This window comes from Grus americana, chromosome 2, assembly GCF_028858705.1.
Source record: "Grus americana isolate bGruAme1 chromosome 2, bGruAme1.mat, whole genome shotgun sequence".
In the NCBI taxonomy this organism is placed as follows: Eukaryota; Metazoa; Chordata; class Aves; order Gruiformes; family Gruidae; genus Grus; species Grus americana.
The window spans coordinates 82,494,086-82,514,339 of record NC_072853.1 but is presented as its reverse complement, the minus strand read 5'-3'; the positions used below and the strand labels follow the sequence as shown (position 1 = coordinate 82,514,339).

Here is a 20,254-nt window from a genome sequence, read left to right as displayed (position 1 = left end):
AAACTGATGCCCAAATCTGGAGTTCATTTTGCTTGATTAAAGCTGCTGCTCCTTTCACCTGTCTCTGAGAAGTGTACTGTGAGTAACATAATAGTAAATGTCTTCCTCCTTTTCTGGTTGGATCTTTGTTAATAGGGTACACTCGACGTAGGACTAATTGATTCTGTCTGTGCTGCTGACAATCCAGATAGGTAAGTCAGAACCATGCCTGGTGACTTTCTTTTTCTCCTTTCTCCAGCCAAAATCAGATGCTTTAGTCTTTATATTCTACTGACCAACCCATGCATTAAAGTGATTCATTATTGCCTCCCTTTTCATAGTACTAAACACATGTTCAAACATGGAATAGGAATGGTGGGTTTTGTGGGGGCTTTGCTAACTTCCCTGACACTGCTTTGGCTGCTAAAGTAATCTAAAAGTAGAAGATTAAATATTTATTTTATTTATACAAGTAATGCTCCTGAAAAAGAGCAGCTTATTTTTGAGTTCTTTAGCAATATAACAGGCAGAAAAAAACATTTTAACATTTCTCTGTTCATCTTCTCATGCAAGAATGTTGTATTCTACAGGGATGAGAATTATTTCCCAGAATAAAATGTCTTGGAACAAAGAAGACAATGCAGCACAAATAAGAACTGTCAGGCTAGTCTTAATTTTTGAACTAGTAACGGTGTTTTGGGGGATAAAAAGTAATCTGGGTTCAGGCTATGATGCTGGTTATAAGATTACTGGCTGTGAGGTGTTATTTGTACTATTGGAGTTCATTCCAGTCTCCTCATTGCAGATGTGTGAAACAGCTGGGTTTAAGTTACTGGTTTGTCCTTGGCCTGCCAAGACCCTGATACCACAAGTAACAGTGGTTATAAGCCCAGGTTTCCTAAAGAATACAACACAAATGTCCAGAGCTTTCAAAATTTTAAGTTAGAAAGTCATTTCTCCTGTAAGCATTTTTCACACAGATTTTTTTTTTTTTCCCTAATGGTTTTTTTTTCAGTTCTCTGAGTCTAAATCAGTGATGGAAAGTTTTTCAATTAGGAAACGAATGAGACTAATACAGGCAATAGGTTATTTTTATCTTGACACATGTGAACCCACTATTGCAAGCTCAAAAAAAGAGAAGCTGAGCAGAGAGCCCTTTGCATCTGTATTCAGAAAGAATCCCAAGAACAGGGCTTCTGTTATTTTCCTAAACTGGGGAGGAGGAGGGGGGAGCCTGGAAGGTTGGCTACTGTTGATCATAACCTCCTGTTCAATAGCTTGATCTACCTCAGTTTATACCTTAGCCCTCTCCTTTTTCAGTTCTCTTGCTACAGCTCATCTATAGCTTCTGTCTTGTATATTCCATTATCCAGCTTTCTAGAGTGTGCTTCATGTAGCTCAGTCCAAAGCTTCCTCCTCTTCACGCATTTTACAGCATGGTCAACAAAATTCTTCTGTTCAGTTTACATGCCCACTTGTTTCCTCACCCACCACTCTTCCTGAACAATGTAACACTTCAGCACCACAGTGAGTGTAACCAAAATGTTGAATTCTCATCAGTCCCTTACCCCCTTCTGTGGCACTGGTGAGCACTAGCCGTACATAACTCTGAGATAACTGTTAAGATAACTTACTTCTCATGTTACTTGATTTACTGTAACCTCCCTTCACACAGTTTTCTAATAATTTCATTTACTTTTTTCTTTATTCTGTCATCCATTTAGCTTTTACATGGCACACACCGGTTTCGGAGTATGGTATCATATTTGGGTGAACCTCTCCATCCCCATAAACAATTCTTTGATTGGTTCTGATTTCTACCCAGTTACCTTCTTGCAAGAACCATAAAAGGAAGGCCTGTGAGCTTCTTGTGCCTGGGGTGGCCCAGACTGCACTGTTCCCATTTTCTACATCTGATACAGTTCTTAAAAACTGTGTGTGTTCCAGGATGAAAAAATAAATGGTAAAGGGTTAAAGCAAGTATTTGTAGGCTGAAGAACCTGCCTCTCTGATCCAGAGAGCCATCAGCACAGTTCATTTGGGCTAGTTCTTCATGCTTCAGTGAATCCTGGTGTAGGACTGGATAAAAGCCAGACTCTCATTAAAAATAGATTGTACTCTCTGCGAATTGGGTTGCACTGCATTAAAAATAAAAGAATCTGTGTTCACGTGCTGCTTCACGATAGACCTTTCTAAACTGTAGTTGGTTTTAGCTAATGTAACTGCTGAAGCAGACACTCTAAATAGAACTGACCCTGAAATAGAGTTCTGATTCATGTCCAAGCTGATTAAAGATTGCAGGTTTTTCTCACCATAGGTTTATTTTGAGATAGGATGAGTTGCAATTTGATGTAAACTTTCCCACCATTCAGAGCCTGAGCATTTTGGTGTGAATCTACTGTAATTGAGTCTTTACAAATGCTTAAAGCTTGTTAGGTTTAGTGGTGGTGAAATAAATGCTTTAGAGGAGGATAGTATTTAAATAGAAAATGCAAACCGGGGATAGTGTTTATGGTTATGGTAGTGAGGCAAACAGTACATAAGTTGATTGTAAATGCTTTTTCAATCTTCATTTATTTTTGTAGACCCAATTCATTTGTGATCATCACAGCTAATCGTGTTCTTCACTGTAATGCTGACACTCCTGAAGAGATGCATCACTGGATAACACTGCTGCAAAGGTCGAAGGGGGACACTAGAGTGGAGGGACAAGAATTCATTGTGAGGGGTGAGAATCGAATGGGGCAGTAACAAAGTAATTAACATCTATTAAGCTTCAAAGAGATTTTTCCCACAATACAGTCTGGGTAATATTTTAGCATTGCATGGCAGTGTTGGAGCCTCATCGTTGTACGGTGGAGTTTGCTCACAAATTAATACAGCTGAAATTACACTCCTGCTGTGCCATGTAAGAAAACACTGTGATGATGACAAAAGTTGACAAAAGAAGTTTTTTGAGGTAAACACCAAAGTAGAAAAGTTTTTATATGGATTTTACATAGTATCTTCATCATTTCATTGTTTGAGAATTTTACTCAAAATTGTTTAGAATGTGGGCTAAACAATTCACATCATATTTTTGTTGTTGTTAAAAGTATACAACTAACTTTTAGCAACTCAGTTTGTCCAACTCTTTAAAAAAAAAAAGTGTGATTCAAATTGTGTCTTTGACAGGATGGCTACACAAGGAAGTAAAAAACAACCCAAAGATGTCTTCATTAAAACTAAAGAAGCGTTGGTTTGTTTTGACACACAATTCTTTGGACTACTACAAGAGTTCAGAGAAAAACGCTTTGAAATTGGGTACACTGGTCCTGAACAGCCTCTGCTCAGTGGTCCCACCTGATGAAAAAATCTTCAAGGAGACAGGTAATTGTTTGCTCTTGTTCAGATATGCTTTCAGTTGCCTTCTGCCTACTTAGTGATGCAACAAACAGTGCATAAGAATATTTTAAATGGATTATTACAGTTGCAGTTTGATGAGCAAATCAGGTTCCTAAGTCACTGAGGCATTTTACTGGGAATTACTGGGTGAAAACCAGAGGTAATAACGTATACAGGAGTAAAATTTGTTCTCACCAACATTCACGTTATCATAGACTGACACTGCTGCTAAGTCAGTGTGAACACTTACGCTTACACATCAAAGACCTCGGGAAAAACATGGGTAGCACTCTCCTCATACATTATTTTATGTGCTGAGGAACTATGAGGACTAATATTGGTGGAGCAAGTATAGGGAGATCCAGAGTAAGAGTCCAGTTTGTGCTAACCTACATACTGCTTCTGAGTCAGCTCCCCTGTGCATTTTCAAAACCGGTTTTCAACTTGGAAGTGGCTGTTTGCAAATGAGAAGCAACTGTTGGCAGTCCTATAGAATCTCATTGGGGTCACTGACACTTCAAAGAGGCTTTCACTAATGAAAGATGAAATAGATTTTCTTTAATTGAATCTGCTTCATAAAAAGCCTGTACAGTGATGCAGAGAGAGAATTTGAACTGAAATGCTCTGTCTGTTGCCACTTCATTGGTGTGAAATTAATGACTTTTTTACAGAAGAGGTAGTTCATGCTCCACACCTGTTTGTACGTGTGCCACAGGTGATGAAAGGACTCGCATACAAAGCAAGACTGTCTCAGATTTTCCTGTTGCAGTCAGAACTGGAGAAGTAGCTAGCAGTATTTTCCATAGTGTTGTCTTATGGTCACTGTCACTAAGATTACTGGCTAAAATGGGAGGGTGCATGATGGTGGCTGTACTCTGAGATTACTCCTAGGCTTTTTTAAAGGAGAGAATCTCCTTTAATACCATAGTATCTGTATTATGGTACTTAACTAGTCATACATCATCTTAGTTCCTGAAAAACTGCCAGCCAGATCCAGAATGCAGCACTCAGGGTCTGATGGGACTACAGCTGTTTTCAGAGAGAAGTTGGAGTATTTTTATAGATACAGCTTCTATGATTATTAATTCCTACTGTTGTGCTAGGTTATTGGAATGTAACTGTGTACGGACGCAAGCATTGTTACCGTCTCTATACAAAATTGCTTAATGAGGCGACTCGCTGGTCAAGTGCCATCCAGAATGTGATTGACACAAAAGCGCCAATTGATACACCAACTCAGCAACTCATTCAGGATATTAAGGTAGGCACAAACAGGAGGGCATGGAGTGGAAAAGAATGGTTGCTTAAATATTTGAAATCAGTCTCTTTTTTTTATGTTGGCTTTGCCACATGGGGTGCTTTATTAGCAGAAAATGAGAGTTTTAATCACACAGTGACATGGACAGAAACTATCAAAGCAGAATTTATTCACTGACCTGATAAAGGAATTTCTGGCTAAACAGTAGAAGAGCAAAGTATGAAGTGCAACTTGGAAGGCAAGAGGGAGAACTTTTTTCCATGAAAACAGTAACAAGTTTTACTGGTTTGCATAACTTGACTGACATTGCTGTACCAGGCAGTAGAGCGCAGTGTGCAGGTTAGTGAGTTAGCATGTCCACAGTGAGCAGCCCACCAGGACATGGACTAGACCGATCCTGTGATTTTTTTTCATTATAGTTTATTTCTTGTTCTATGATAGCACAGGCTAAGCATCTCGTGTCTCTGTGTGATGAGAACTATATTCAGTTAATGCTTACTGCTTTATGCTCCTGTTGGAGACCTTGCATGCATAGCTCGAGAATGTCTTTCTGGAGATTTTTGCTAATGTACTTTCAGGAGAGAGGAAGACGATTCTCGGAAGAGACAAAAAAAATAGACAAGGGGGAGAACTGCTACTAATCTTTTCCCTTAGAGAGTGCCACGTCATCTCTCATGGAAGAGAAGTACCAAGTCCTAAATTGCAAGACTATGAACACTATTCTTCAGAGCAGCAGACATATGTGGAAGTTGAGGGTTGATACAAGGCAGTGGTCACACATCTGTCAGATGTGGCCTAAAAATGAACAATATTTGGACATCAGAGTCCAAACCTCCATTAGGTTTACAGCAGCAGTTTTTCTGGACTATTTTGTTATGATAGCTCCTGTAGATTCTAACTGAAAAGGCCAACTAGTTACGCTGGAGAAATATTTTTAAATAAAACTTGAATACAGATGTCTTAATTCCAATTATGAAATATTGGAGTAAAAATGATTGTAAAATGAGCACACACTTCAAAAAGTTCTATGAAAACTTTCTTTTTATCTCCTGCAGCTCTGTGGTGGTTTGTTTTTTACTGCACAGATAAGCAAGCTTATGCAAGGCCTGAGGTTAGCAGATACTGAGCATTCACAGCGGGCAGGGTGCCATGGGAGCCACAGTACCCACAACTGGTTTTAGCACCAAATAGCGTTGGTAGCATTGATGACTAATTTTTTCACAGCCAACCTAAAGGCACAAAGCATTGCATTATTGTTAATGCTGGACCCCAAATCCTACTTTTTTCTTACCCCAATAGGAAAACTGCCTGAATGCTGATGTGGTTGAACAGATTTATAAAAGAAACCCTATTCTCCGTTACACTCATCATCCGTTGCACTCGCCGTTACTGCCACTGCCATATGGGGACATCAATCTAAACTGTAAGTTTTTCAAGCATAGAAACACTTTTCCTTATGAAAAACTAAACCAGAGGACGTGAGTTTTTATTTAGTCAATGGGCTATAGTGAAGTAATGGTAGGCAAAATATATGCCTATAATATAAAGAGGCAATTTACCCTGTTCTCTTCCAGGAGGTAGAGGATAGCAGTTTGTCTAGCGTAGAGCCATGGGTTTGCAGGGCTCCTGCATGGGTGTTAGAGAACGGAAGGTTGCTATTGCTGCTGTAATACAAGTTTGTTACCCTCAGCAACATAGCTAAGACCACTGAGTTTCAAAATCCTTGCACTGAAATAAGTAACTGAACCCAACCCATTCAGTCTCCTTGAATCGTATTCTCCAATCATTGTTGCTTCCCACCCTGTGTGGGGAGCTGCAGCAGCCACAACTTGCAATTGTAAGTTTCATCAGTTGTGTTGGGAAACATTATTTATGGGAAACAAGATTTGAGTGGAGATGATTTTAAAAAGCAATGATTCATTTGCTCCTGAAACAGGTGTAATCATGTTTTTTAATATCTTTGGCTCAATCACTAACTTAGAAGTCTGTTTCGAATGAATGGTTCAGAGCTATTGATGGTTGTGAATTCAGTGTCCTTAAATTAATTTGCTTATCTTATTTTGCAACTGTGTATTAAACAAGATATGATTCAGATCAGAAGTTTCATCCTTAGGAGGAGGGTGAGAGGTCACAGTTGATTAAAAGCTAAGGTATTTCAGGTAAGACTTCCTGATAACTCAAGCAATATCCTTTTGCTCAAATGACAAGGAAGAGGAAAATCCTAGGAGAAACCTTTCCCTTCTCTTCCCGCTCTTCCTCCTCCTGTGCAGTGGCAAGGCACAGTTCTGGTGGTCTTGGCACTTGAGCTGGTTGTCCCATGCTCAGGTGTGCAGCATGGCTGCTCTCTATGCCCCATGGACAGGAACGGCTAGCTCCCTCTGAGGCAGAAGTCTTGCCAAAGTCTTTCTATCCTGAATGTAGCTCCACAGATGGACCGATGCTCAGTTATTGCCTTCACTTGCACTTGAGTTCTAGTTATTTTCTGTATTAATGTAACGTCACATTTGAAGCTTCATATTCATAAGACACATTTGTACTGTTTTGTGCTTTGATGGCTAGTGGGCCTAACTGATTCAGACATCAGAGCGATCTCTTCCATCTCTTGAACCCAAGAACTGCACACAGCTTTTAAGTAGATTGTAAAGTTGTTAGCCCATGCTGAATAACCTGTAGTACAAAAAATAAACACCACTTTTTCCAGCACTCAAAGAGCAAGTTGCAGTTTCATGGCAATGATTTAGTTTAGTAGTAGCGTTTGGGTTTAATTGAAATGCTACTGCTGTAGACAAAAGTGATGCCATGTATCTTTGTCACATTCCATAACACAGTCATGCTTTACCTCACTTATGATCTGATTAGATTTTCACTTTCTGGTGACAGTGAAAAAGTGATAGACACTGCAGCAGTGTGTATTGCTCTGGCAGGAAGATTCTCCATCAAAAACATACTGAGCAAGCAAGATACACGTTTTGAGTTTATGTTGTCAGAAAATGTCAAAATGGGATTTTGTTAATTTCAGATCAAATCTCAATAGCAAAATAGCTCATAAAACTAGTTTGCATCATACATTTGAATTGGAAAAGATCCATTCTAATATCCTGCATAATAAGGGTCACAGAATAGCATTAAGCAATTCCTGTATTAAGCCTGACTGCTTTCTCTTTCATATCTCAGTCTAAGCACCTTTCTCCCTATTTTTCTTTTGTAGTGCTGAAAGACAAAGGCTACACAACTCTGCAGGATGAAGCCATCAAGATATTTAATTCTCTACAGCAGCTGGAGTCTATGTCCGATCCCATCCCTATAATCCAAGGTATCCTGCAAACAGGACATGATTTACGACCTCTTCGAGATGAGCTCTACTGTCAGCTCATCAAGCAGACCAATAAAGTGCCTAACCCTGGGAGCGTGGGCAACCTCTATAGTTGGCAAATACTCACCTGCATGAGTTGCACGTTTCTGCCAAGTCGCAGCATCCTCAAATATCTGAAGTTCCATCTCAAAAGGTGAGAAGCTTTGAACTACTAGAGCATGAAAAGAAGTTTCTTCACTCACTGGTTTCTTCCCCACCACCTGTAACAGCATTTAAACATCTTGAAGTGAGACTTCAGGATGCATTCATTCAGTGAACTGGTTATGCCAAGCCATGAATCTAAAAAAAATTGTTGTAGAAAAGTGTTTGATCTAGGTGGAATTATTCCCATTTGAAGAATCAAGCAAAATCCCACTAAACTGAATACATAAGTCCCAAGGAGGGACACTTTGTAATTGTATAAAGTTGCTTAAATGACTCACAGCCAGTATCCCCAGGTCTCATTCTCAACTGTCCAACCAGTTTAAAATTCTTCATCCTGCTTATCTTAGCGTTGTAAGGTATGCATCATGCACATAGAAGAACATTAGAATGTTTAAACATGTATTTGAGGTAGAAACATCTGTCTGCAAATCTAATTTTAAGACACTAGTGACCATTTTAAAAAATAAATAAATAATTTTTGACAGTTTAGCATTAACCAGAATGTGGAGTTCCTCTTGCTGTGATGCGGCAGAACACAGGGAGTGTGTAAATAGCAAAGTTAGTCCACTAACAACAAACTGAGCGTGGACTTTGTAAATCACTTTGCTAAATGTAATTATTTTATAAATATTTGTAAAATGCTTCTGTTGAAGAGACACCTTTCAACCAAAGTAAGATTAGTGCAAAACATCAATTACTTTATATAACTGTTAAAGTGAAAAAATCCAACATTGATTCACTTTCTCAATTTAACTCAGTTCATAAACTGGTCTCCCAGTTAAAAATAATTGCAGCTAATACAACATTTGTAGGTTGGTTTCAAGATTACAGATGCATAGTCATCTTACAGCATTGCTGTAATCCTGCAGTAATCTTTGTATGTCTTGTAGATCACAAATTGCTATACTTCACATAAATTAAACCTTAGTAGCTCTAAGAAGCTGGTATTTTATTACTCAAAAAACCCAAACCACTCTGTACTGAAAGCTACCTGAATTCAACAGTTTTCAATAATTAAGAGTTAAGTTCATTAAAGTTGTTAGTGAATATTCGTAATACTAACTGCTGAACAGTAAGGTCTAGAGAGAGTCTTTAAGAAAAGCAGGAATCTAAATCAAGTATCCTAAGTGACACTACCACAAAACTGAGCAGTCAAAAATATGTTTTATTGCTTTTTTCTGAAGTACCTTAGTGCAGTTTTGTCTTCATTCAACAACTGTTACTGACAAAAAGCAGAGTTGATTACAAGAAGATTTTTATAGCTATCTTGCTGTCAAATCTGAGTCATTACAAGGTTCTGGTAGTTAATGCTATAAAGGTAGTTCAGGTTTTGCTTTCCATTAGCTTTGTAGAACCAAACGATGAACACAGATATGTTGTCCCACAGTAAATCACAAGTTAGTACACTTTCCTTGACAGTGAAGATAAACCTTTGAGCATGTCAATTAAATAGCACACTTGATACAGAAATACTTTCAAGGGAGAAATCCATTCTCAAATAAGTAAGCTTTCTGTTTCACAGACTGGCAGCTTAAAGTAGTAATATTTATCTCACAGGGTTCGTGACCAGTTTCCAGGAACTGAAATGGAGAAATATGCACTTTTTACTTATGAATCCCTGAAGAAAACGAAATGCAGAGAGTTTGTGCCATCACGGGATGAAATAGAAGCTCTGATCGGCAGGCAGGAAATGACATCCACAGTTTATTGCCATGGTGGGGGCTCCTGTAAGATTACAATCAACTCACACACTACGGCTGGAGAGGTGAGAAGTGGTGACAGAATGGCTTTGGCACAAAACCAGCATGTCCCTTTACGTGCCAGTTCCAGTGTTAAACTTTGGAAGCACTGAGGTTTTTCTTTCAGGGGAGGGAAAGCTTACAGAGCTCTCCCTTCACCCCCCCAGCATGTTTGAACTGTCTTTACTCTGCAGAGGATTACCCAGCTATATTTCTCTCTTACAGGAAAAATTACAGGAAAGACTAAGCAATTCAGTAGAGGCATTATTGGAATAATGTCAGTAGATACCGGTGTCTATGAGAGCCAAGTTGCTTCCTAAAGCTGGAAGACTCTTGCTGAGTTGGTGAAATACAGGGGTTGTATCTGGCCCGGTGGTAGCACACACATATTCTAAAAGAACCAGCATTATTTAGTATAAAAATTAAAATGGAATTTGACAACAATTAATACTGCTGATGAGAATGTGTTAGCAACATTTTTAGTCTAATGTAAAACCTAGCTCTGAATTTTCTTCTAATTATTTGTCTTACTCTGTGGTGCTGCTTTTCCATGCTATGGTCTTTTCATGTGCTGTTTTTCTTTAGGTGGTTGAAAAGTTAATTCGTGGCTTGGCCATGGAGGATAGCAGAAATATGTTTGCTTTGTTTGAATACAATGGAACTACTGATAAAGCAATTGAAAGCAGAACCATTGTGGCTGACGTCTTGGCAAAGTTTGAAAAGTAAGTGTGTCTGTCCTTCTCCCTTCTCTCTCACCACTCTAATAAGTAGCAATTAAATACATTTCCAATGTCAATAATGCTGAATTTTCTCTTTCTCTTGCTTGTTTGTGATGACGCAGCTGAATTACACACATGGCCATTTCTAGAACAAAAGCATCTTTATTTTTTTTCTTAAAGGAATTAATGAGCCACCTATTCACTTGTGTTTGGTTTTCTTCTGTCTTGACACCAGTAGAGTGATATTTTTCATCACTATTTCCACATGTTCTTTTCCACTACTACAAATTTTTTGACCATTACTGGCATTGTCGCTGCCTCAGTACTGGGAGAACTGAGCTCCAGGCATTAATTGCCATTCTGACTACCCGTTGCCTAACTTCATGTAGAAGTCACCACTGTGCAGGTCACATCATTTTTCTTACCAGTAAAATTGAAACCACCCCTAGCACTGTAGTAAGAAAATGTAATACAAGCCTAAATACCTGTTTGTCATCCTTATGTTATATGAATGGCAATCAGCCTCCTTTATCCACATAATAACAAGGGCAAAAGGAATGTCTGAAGTGTTGTGCAATTACATTTTATAATGGCCTTAATAATGTTGCTTTTATCAACACCTGACTGACCCACAAATAAAAGTTTAAGAGAATTTGGCTTAGAAACAGTTGACTGAGAACTCAGTCAACATTTGTTAAGTCCTCGATTTTTCTGTAGGCTCTAAATACGCACACATATATCTCTATCTATCCACACATATATCTCTATCTATCTATGTATCTATCTGTATCTCCAAATGACATCGGTCGGGTATACTGCTGAAAACAATATGCTCCTATCAACAAGACCAGGTTGATAGCAGGTCTAACAAAGCAAAATTCAGCTGATGCCTGCCTTAGATTCTTCAGGTGTCAACTTAGGAGTTTGATTTCACAGATCTGATCGATCTCTCCCTTTTCGCACACCCGTGCAGGCTTGCTGCCACTGCTGAAGCTGGAGAGATGCACTGGAAGTTCTACTTCAAGCTCTACTGCTTCCTGGATACAGAAAACGTCCCAAAAGACAGTGTGGAATTTGCCTTTATGTTTGAGCAGGTAAAGGACAATGGTTCTATTCTGAGGCACTTCTAAGAGGAGGAAAAAAGCAAGAGATCTAGGCAGCACAGAGAGAGTTTTGCTTATGCTTCTGTTTAACTAATGCACTTACTACTCAAGCATCAAGTGTAAAGGAAGCAGTTCAGTGGTCAAAATAGGCTTATCCTGACATAAGCGAAGCATACATGACTTTTCTTACTTCTGCATTACTTGTGAATTGCTTTATGTATAGTGGTAAAAAATTGGATAACTGGGTCTAAGCTGTATAAAAAAGAAAAGGATAATACTTGCTTTTAATTTTGCTCTTATGAAACCATTTTCTTAAGGAAGTGCAACAAATAAAGTTAAAAATGTGCATTGGCAAGCAAATTAATTATTAGAGACCCATGTTGGCAACTGTACGGGACTAATCGAGCAATAGCTTTTTCTCTTTTCAAAAACTGATTGGTATTTCATAGGCACCATCGTAAAACAAATCAGTCCAGTCTCAGCAGTAACCGTAAGACAGCTATGATGAGCAGAAATCCACTTAATGAATGTGCTAAGCTCAGGATGAGGCCATTTTGCAAAACATAAAATAAGTGAAATTGATTTATAATGAAAATTAAATGCATCAGCAGTTGGATTTCTAGTATATCAAGTCCTGTAGTTGCTCAGAAACTGTCACCAGTGGCATTTGTTATTGTTGATTGACCTTCTCCTTTTCTACTATATTGCAAATGGCTCAAAATTCTTCCAGTGGACAGCTTCTTTCAAGTGGGCACTAGAGACAGATAAAGATTTCTGTGTAAGGTTATTTGCAGTGCCAAGACACTTCATGTTCTCTTGGTAAGCAAGCCTGATGTGACCAGAACTGACATCCTTCAATTTTCAAATGTATGAAGCTTTTTCCCCTTCCACAGGATCAGAAACATGTTTACTGTAATAGAGTATTTCTTCCTTGTTCACTGTTTAGGTTTTAAGGCACCATATTACATCATGAGCCTACCAAAACTCTCCTTTCAGAGCCTACTACTGTAGCTCAATCCAGAACTGCTTATTGCTGGATGAAGGATCTGGGCAATGGGTTGCCTTCGTTGGGCTTAGAAACATTGCCATTCTGGCTGGCTGGCTGGTTTTACATATAGAAGAGTCAGCCAGCTAATGCCTCTGCTTTGGGGTGAAGTTTAAACAGTAAGAAGAAAATTCCTGAGAGCTCTGCATCAGAAATTTTACGTTACATTATTGGTTTAAGAGGCAGATTTAGATAGTTTTCCCTATGAACAACTAAAACAAGCACATTCACTGCAGCAGATTGTTTTCATACAGCATTCTGTGCTGTGGCTGGTGTTTAGCCAGATATTTTATGCCTTGCCAAGACCAATAGTATTTCAGTTAGAAAGCATTCCATCCCCACAATTAATATTACAGCAATACCTTAAAGAGGTGACTTACTACATTCTAACATCAGTTCTGTTTTGTTTTTTTTCTAATTGTCTGCTTTGATGTCAGTCATCAACTTTTTAAAGCCTTTTGTCATCAGTTTTAGTTCTGTTAAATACTGTACTTCATTTCCACAAGCCAGCTCTTTCTTCTGCATGTGTACAATCTCAGGTAAATCATCTTGCATGTTTAAAGGCACATTTTGTCTCCATCCTAAGCATACACCTAAATGAACTAGCTCTTACTTAGATGTGAATTGTCTCTGTGAGTTTACTAAACTGCTTGAAATCCCTGTATCTCCAGACATGAGGCATGTTTGTTTCCTGTTTTAGTGTCATACAAACAAACAAAAAAAAAATCATCCTAGCTGAGGTTTGAATGGGTGTACAAAGAGCTAGGATTTGAAAGAGTCTTCTTGGTTCAGAATCTCATCCGTGATGCTACAGACAGATTACATTTATTTGTAACATATAAATCCTTTACTAACTATCTGGGATCCATTGAAGATTGACTGGTTTCCCTCAGTGAGGTTTATTACAAAGCTATCCTAGGGCTTTGCTTGTTTGGCTGGAAACGTCAGTCAACTAGATATCCATTGCTTCTAATGCCCTCGAACATAGATGGCTTCCTCCCAATCAGGTGTTTAGGTCCTGATTTTCTCCCTTTTACATTGTATGTTCCTTTTTAGTAATTCAGTTGTGAGTTCACTAACAGCTGTAGTAGTAACAGTAGTTCCCGTTTAGCAAGTTCATCAATTTCCTTGCAGGTAAACCCTGTCTTACCCAGTTTAACAAATTTAACAAATTTGCCAAGAGATTTACCACATTTGATTTATTTAATGGATCATTTATTTCAGATCCTGGGTTTGCCTGGCAGTAAATCTACTTCCCATTTCTCTCTTAGTCCTTTCAAAGTCTGGTTTGTACATAAAAAGCTACTTTTTTCCCCTCGATAGGCTCATGAAGCAGTGATTAGAGGACATTATCCTGCTCCTGAAGAAACCCTCCAGGTCCTTGCAGCTTTGCGTCTTCAGTACCTTCAGGGAGATTTCACTGTGCATACCACTGTACCAGAAATGGAGGAAGTCTATCCCTTGCAAAAGCTGAAGTCTCGGATTACACAGTCTACCAAAACGTTCACTGCAGCAGAGAAGGCTGAGAAGAAACGCGCCAGCTTTCTTGAAGGAACATTGCGGAGGAGTTTTCGCAGTGGATCTGTCAGCAAACAGAGGGTTGAGGAGGATCAGATGTTAGACATGTGGGTCAAAGAGGAAATCTCAGCTTCCAGGACTAGTATTATTGACAAATGGAAAAAACTCCAGAGGATGAACCAGGAGCAAGCTATGGCAAAGTATATGGCTTTGATTAAGGAATGGCCTGGCTATGGCTCAACACTCTTTGATGTAGAGGTGAGTACGACCTCCTGAACGCTCAAACTACAGTTCATACTGTATAGATGGTAGTTTTGTTACAGAGTAGGGAAAGCATAAATATGGTATCACAGTGCTCAACAGCTGATGTAATAAAGTGTTAGATATTAAAAGCATACTCCCATTAGCAAGCACTGTAGGCATTTAAGTCTACTAGTTAACCATAATGTACAGAGGGACAGAACGCTAGCCTGATGGGCTGCAAACAAGTTTAGGAAAAGTGTAAAAAGCTATGTTCAAAGAGGGACAAGCAATATGCACTTTAAAAAAATGATGGTTACAGACAAGAACCTCAACAGTAAGTGCTGCGTGGCTCCCACCGTTCCCTTTACTGTTAATCTACATTTTTTTCCTCTAGTGTAAAGAAGGAGGATTCCCACAAGAGCTGTGGCTTGGAGTGAGTGCTGATGCAGTTTCTGTCTACAAGCGAGGGGAAGGAAGGCCTCTGGAGGTGTTTCAGTATGAACACATCTTGTCATTTGGTGCACCGCTTGCCAACACCTACAAGATCGTGGTGGATGAGAGAGAACTGCTTTTTGAAACTAGTGAGGTAAGAGCAAAAAGGAATTTTGTTATTGTGGTCTTCCTGTTCTGATAGCCAGGCTACAAATGTTACAGGTTTATTCAGGATCTCTGTAAAGCTAAAGGGAAGACATAGTGAGATGGATGGAAGTGCCGAGTATTTTTCTTTGTTTAACCACAAAAGGGTTTTGTTGAAAGCTCCACAGTTTTATATTGTTAGCATCTAAAGAAATTCATTCACATACTGTTACCTTACTAAGAACTTTGCTCTTCATACTCTTTTGGCAGGTGGTTGACATTGCAAAGCTGATGAAAGCTTACATCAGTATGATTGTGAAAAAACGCTACAGCACCTCCCGATCAGTGAGTAGTCATGGAAGTCAGGGCAGCTCCAGGTGAAAACAAAACCAGTTCTACTGTGCTCTAAAAAGAACATATCGCTGCTTGACCTCAAAACGACCTGACAATACTGATCACATCTGTTGACAAGCTAACAAAGAACCGGAGTTTCCACGGAAAATATCTTCAAACATTGTTTTAGAAAGACCACAGGGTGGGGAGGGGAAAATCAGCTGAAACAGTCACATACTAGAACTGCTGGCTCGTTCAAAACTTTCCAAAGCGTTATCATCTTCAGTTGATGTAACAAATGCCTTAAGACTTGATCCACTGCAATACAAGCAGTAATAAGTGCCTTACAATATTAAACCCAACTTGTACTGACCTAAAATTGCTGATAAAAGTCAAGAGGATTTTTTGTCCTTCCAGAACATGAAAACACAGTTATATTCATCCATTCTGCACTAATCTACTGGCCTGTACACATGTGGGAAGGGGGAGGGGAAAAGAGCAAGGTATATTTTTTTGGAGAGCTGCTGGCAGCCTTCCTGATGGACGCCAACATTTTGTTTCCCCTTGCTTCCATGGATGTGCACACTGTGCATGCATATTTGAGCTGTCAGTAAAATTTGACTAATAATACTCTGTATTTCCAAGTCTTCTGAAGCAAAGGGAATAAGTATGTGCAATGGTGTAAACAGTCTTTCTGTACATTTTAATAGTTCAGAGTTATAGTTGTTACAATTGTATGGTTACTTTATAAGCAGTTTTATTAACAAGTAAATTCCAGAATTTTCATACATTGATTTTACTATTGCAAATATGTATTACCATATAAGTAGCAGAAATCTGCATTCTGTATCTGCTGTATTATATAAAGAGAGATGTAGCTGAGACTATTTATAGACTACCCTAATATGGAAATACAATTATCAGTTCAATACTCCATAAAGCCAGCTTAAGTTTTTAATACTAATTTTTTCTTTTAAAGACATCACTCTTCTATAATTCTGGCTGGACTTTTGAACCCAGACTGACTGCCAAAGGTCAGAGCCCTTCAGAGTTGACTAAAGAAAGCAAAGTTATACAATGCAACTGCTTTAATATTGAGTTCTCGATTTTACCTGGTTGCTTGATGAAGGTTCTTGACAGTACCCTGTAAATAAATTGGGGAGTATCAGCTAATAAGAAGCTGATTTTGGACTTCTATTTTTGTACAGAAATACTGTAATATAAGGCAAAACTTTGATCAAAGGTATCTTTTTGTCCACAGAAAAAAAAGAAACCTGAAAAACCTTACTGTTATTAAAAACCTCAGCCTTTAAGGAATCATGCCTACTTACTAAAAAACAGAAAAAAAAAAAAAAAGTCCAGCAATAAAGAAAATATATGTGATGTGCTCTGTTTCTACTTCGTACTGCGTTGGACTTGCAGCAAAGCCCTCATTTCCTCTGTCTTCTCAGGAGCCAAGCCAGGAACACAGTGTAGGAACACACATGCTTTTGCTTGGAATGCTTTGTGTTGTAATGGGGCAGGTTTCCCTCTGTGATCACAACTTCCTCCTTGACCATGTGATATGTGTCAGTTACACCAACAGACAGCCGAAAAGAACTGCTGAGCAATTCCACCCCGCAGGGAATGAGCAAGTAAAGCTTTTGCTATTTGGGTAGCCCTGATGTGAGATGGCTTGTTTTCACTAGCCAGCCACAGCATGGTAGTGCAGCATGCGCTGCCCTCGTAAGCGTACGTAGCCTTTATAGACCACAAGGCTTGCTTTGAGAAATCCTCCATCCTCCTCCAACAGGCAGATACTTTTAGTCACTCCGCCTGTGACACTGCTCCTCAGTCCCTGAAGACTTGCTAAATTACACTACTAATTTCATGTCCCCACACTCCCAGCAAAGGTGAACTTGCCTAAGGAAGACAATAAAAAATGAGAGAACTGTAACTCCAGTATGTATAGCTACATACACACAGAGTATCTCGGATTGTAACAGTTCTGATTTTTTCCATATGCAAGTTGTTTAGAAAGAACTTAGCTGCTTTTAGCAAGGCATCCTTGGAATGACACAATTTATAGATTTCAGCCAGCACAGCAAGAAGGTTCAGTTTTTTCTATGTGCTGTTTATAAACATGCTCAGAGAAGTCCCTGACACATCATCATCATTAATTGGTCAAAAAACCAGGAATGTACAAGGTGACAATCTTGTTCAGGGTCAGTCTTAAGAAGCTGACACCACTTCTTCAGTCTCAATTTATTTACCTCCTGACTGACTTCTGGATGCTATCAACAATTAGGAGGCATGTTCGCTTGTAGTCAATACACAGAAGTGCCTGGCACTACATCTGCCAACCTGCCATGCAATAATAATAAATAAATCAACCTTACTTCAGTTGCTGCTACTGAGGCAAATAAAAGCTTTCATCATTGTTGATACAAGAAAATGCACAGTTTATCAAAATAGATACTGCGTAATCGACACATCTGGGTTTGGAAGAGAGAACAGTGTTCCTTAAATTATAAAATATTTAAAAATTGATTGAGGAGATGATATATTCTTGCAAATTATTTTGCTTCAGTAAAAGTTTATTCCAAGAATACATGAAATTTTGTGCTAGAGCCAGAAATTCTCTCCTGCATATGATCTTTTCTGTTACAGTAGCAGCTGAGCGTATCCGAACAGAGGAGAGGAACTTCCGTGACAAATCAGAACACACTTTTATTTTTCTTTTAAAATAAAGACTTATGTTTTCAAAAGAACAAACATTGTAGAAGCTTACCACTACTTGTAAAAGAAAGAGTAGATCTGTACTTCTGGACAAACCATAGCATTGCAACTGCTACACACAGTAGGTTGAGTGCATCAGAAATCATGAAGAACTGAGCGTTATAGAAGTTAAAGGGTTCTGGGAGGAACAGCATGCCTTGTCCAGTCAGTCTAGAGGGAAGGGGAGTTTTACTGTACATGTTGTGGTCTTCGGGATTTGAAACTACCACACATTTTCTGAGAGAATGAAGAGCAGCCGTTCCTGCCCTGTTGCCCACCTCCTGCCGCCAGGCTGCTCAGCTCACATAGCCTCCCTGCCTGGTGGTCTCAGAGCCGCCCGACCCTGCCCTTACTCCATTCCAGGACACCTCCGGAGATCCGCCACCCCCGGGCAGTTGCACCGACCCTGTGGAGACCCTCATGGGGGGCACAGCGGGTTCCCACGCCCGCTGGCTGTGCATTGTGTAATGCCACCACAGCAAGAAAAGGCCCGGGACCACACCAGCTGGGTGTGTTGCCAGAGCACAGGCTGGGTGGAAACTATGCAGTCCGGCCTCAGAAGAGAGTGGCAGCTGCCACGGAAATACAATTGTATGTAATCTTCTTAGCGCGCCTTAAAGCTGGCCGTGCCTCAGTTCCACCTATGTCCTCAGGCTTCCATCTAGCACTTTCCCTCTGCCTCATAATACACATACATCTATTTGTCAGGGTGCCAGAATTCTTAATAAACTTAATTACACAAGTTATGCACAGGAAATTGCTTCACCCGAAAAGCGTTGCATCAGAAACGTAGGTTTCAAGCCCCACATTTCCAAGGCATGCGGCTATAACAGGTACACACGAGTTTGCACCAGTACAGACACCTAACACAGTCGTGCTACAGCACTGCAGGTCATGCTGGCCCAAGTCCATTCTGCAGCAACTCGGGCAGAACAGTGGCAGCTTCTTCAGTACTGCCAGACTATTTCTCACAGCACACGCACTCCAGATCATTTACAGTTCTGTGGTGTAAATACAAAAGAGTACCAGCCAAATATGACAACACTGTTCTGTCCTAATTCTGCATGGTGCCCAGCCCCAGAAACAGCATTTCACTCCATCAGATACAGGAATACAGCTACCAGCTGTGCTGTGGCACAACCATACTGTCACACACACAGCTGCAACATGGGTGAGATTGTGGGGACGGGCATTTGCAATTGGTTCCTGGGACTTTCCATCTACTCCTGTTTCTTTCAAACTACCGAGTTATTAAGTCGAACTCGCATCACAAGCAAATGTCTGATAAAGTTTAATCTTGAAGGAATGCACCAAGAATATATCCCACAACACATCACAACAGACACAAGGCCTTCAGTGCAACACATCAAAAACCACGTGCTACAACAGTCACGGGAAGCAAGCAGAAGAGGGCAGCAGCAATCCAAAGAAGGGAACTATACCTAGAGCGGTTCCATCTGTAGTATGATTTTTACCTGGCCTTCATCAAAAGACAACAGGCTGGGGTAGGAGAAGGAAGAGGGAGTCCTGTCCTCATTCTTGCTGTCCACCAGACATGTGATTAGGGCAGGCAAGAGCTTCTCAGGCTGCTTCTCAGACATGCCAACACCCCCATCCATCTCTAGCTTTGGGCAATCATAAAGTGAAAAAGACATTAAGCATCAGAGGGGCTGGAGAAGGCGGGGCACCAATAAAGCAAAGAGTAAAACTTCAAAGGCCAAAGTTGGAAGTTTCTAACTGAACAGTCACTCCTTTTTAGTGATTTTTTTTTTTTGGGGGGGGAGCAGGACTGCTTTGTTTAATTCCGTTTACTTACCCACATTACCCTGTTCTGAAGGCTGTTCCTGAACTTCTCTGTACACATTTACAAAATTTCTTGTCTCAAGTTGATTCATGTCCAAATTATTTGTTCCTGTGCCAGCACAATCTTTTGATTTTAATACTTTTTCCTCTATGTATATATTTTTACCCACTCCTCCCTCCCAATACATTTTATAAGGAGTAGTTGCATCATCTTCCAGCCTTCATTTTGCAAGACTACTCAAGCTAAAACTCTTTTTTTTAAATAAACTTTTCTCAAAAC

General features: G+C 39.7%; 1 protein-coding gene across 2 annotated transcripts in view; it reads left to right on the top strand.

The window, feature by feature from the left end:
- The window catches only part of MYO10 (myosin X), a 170,797-nt gene extending 154,006 nt beyond the window's left edge, over positions 1 to 16,791 (top strand). For both annotated transcript variants that reach the window (XM_054817072.1, XM_054817073.1), the window contains 12 exons: positions 136 to 191; positions 2,565 to 2,707; positions 3,154 to 3,348; positions 4,467 to 4,624; positions 5,921 to 6,044; positions 7,830 to 8,127; positions 9,696 to 9,903; positions 10,463 to 10,599; positions 11,570 to 11,690; positions 14,068 to 14,520; positions 14,900 to 15,091; positions 15,352 to 16,791. In XM_054817072.1, the coding sequence (XP_054673047.1) occupies positions 136 to 191; positions 2,565 to 2,707; positions 3,154 to 3,348; positions 4,467 to 4,624; positions 5,921 to 6,044; positions 7,830 to 8,127; positions 9,696 to 9,903; positions 10,463 to 10,599; positions 11,570 to 11,690; positions 14,068 to 14,520; positions 14,900 to 15,091; positions 15,352 to 15,462 (2,196 nt within the window). In that variant the 3' untranslated portion in view covers positions 15,463 to 16,791. The remainder of the gene's footprint in view (positions 1 to 135; positions 192 to 2,564; positions 2,708 to 3,153; positions 3,349 to 4,466; positions 4,625 to 5,920; positions 6,045 to 7,829; positions 8,128 to 9,695; positions 9,904 to 10,462; positions 10,600 to 11,569; positions 11,691 to 14,067; positions 14,521 to 14,899; positions 15,092 to 15,351) is intronic.
- Positions 16,792 to 20,254: the final 3,463 nt, after the last annotated feature.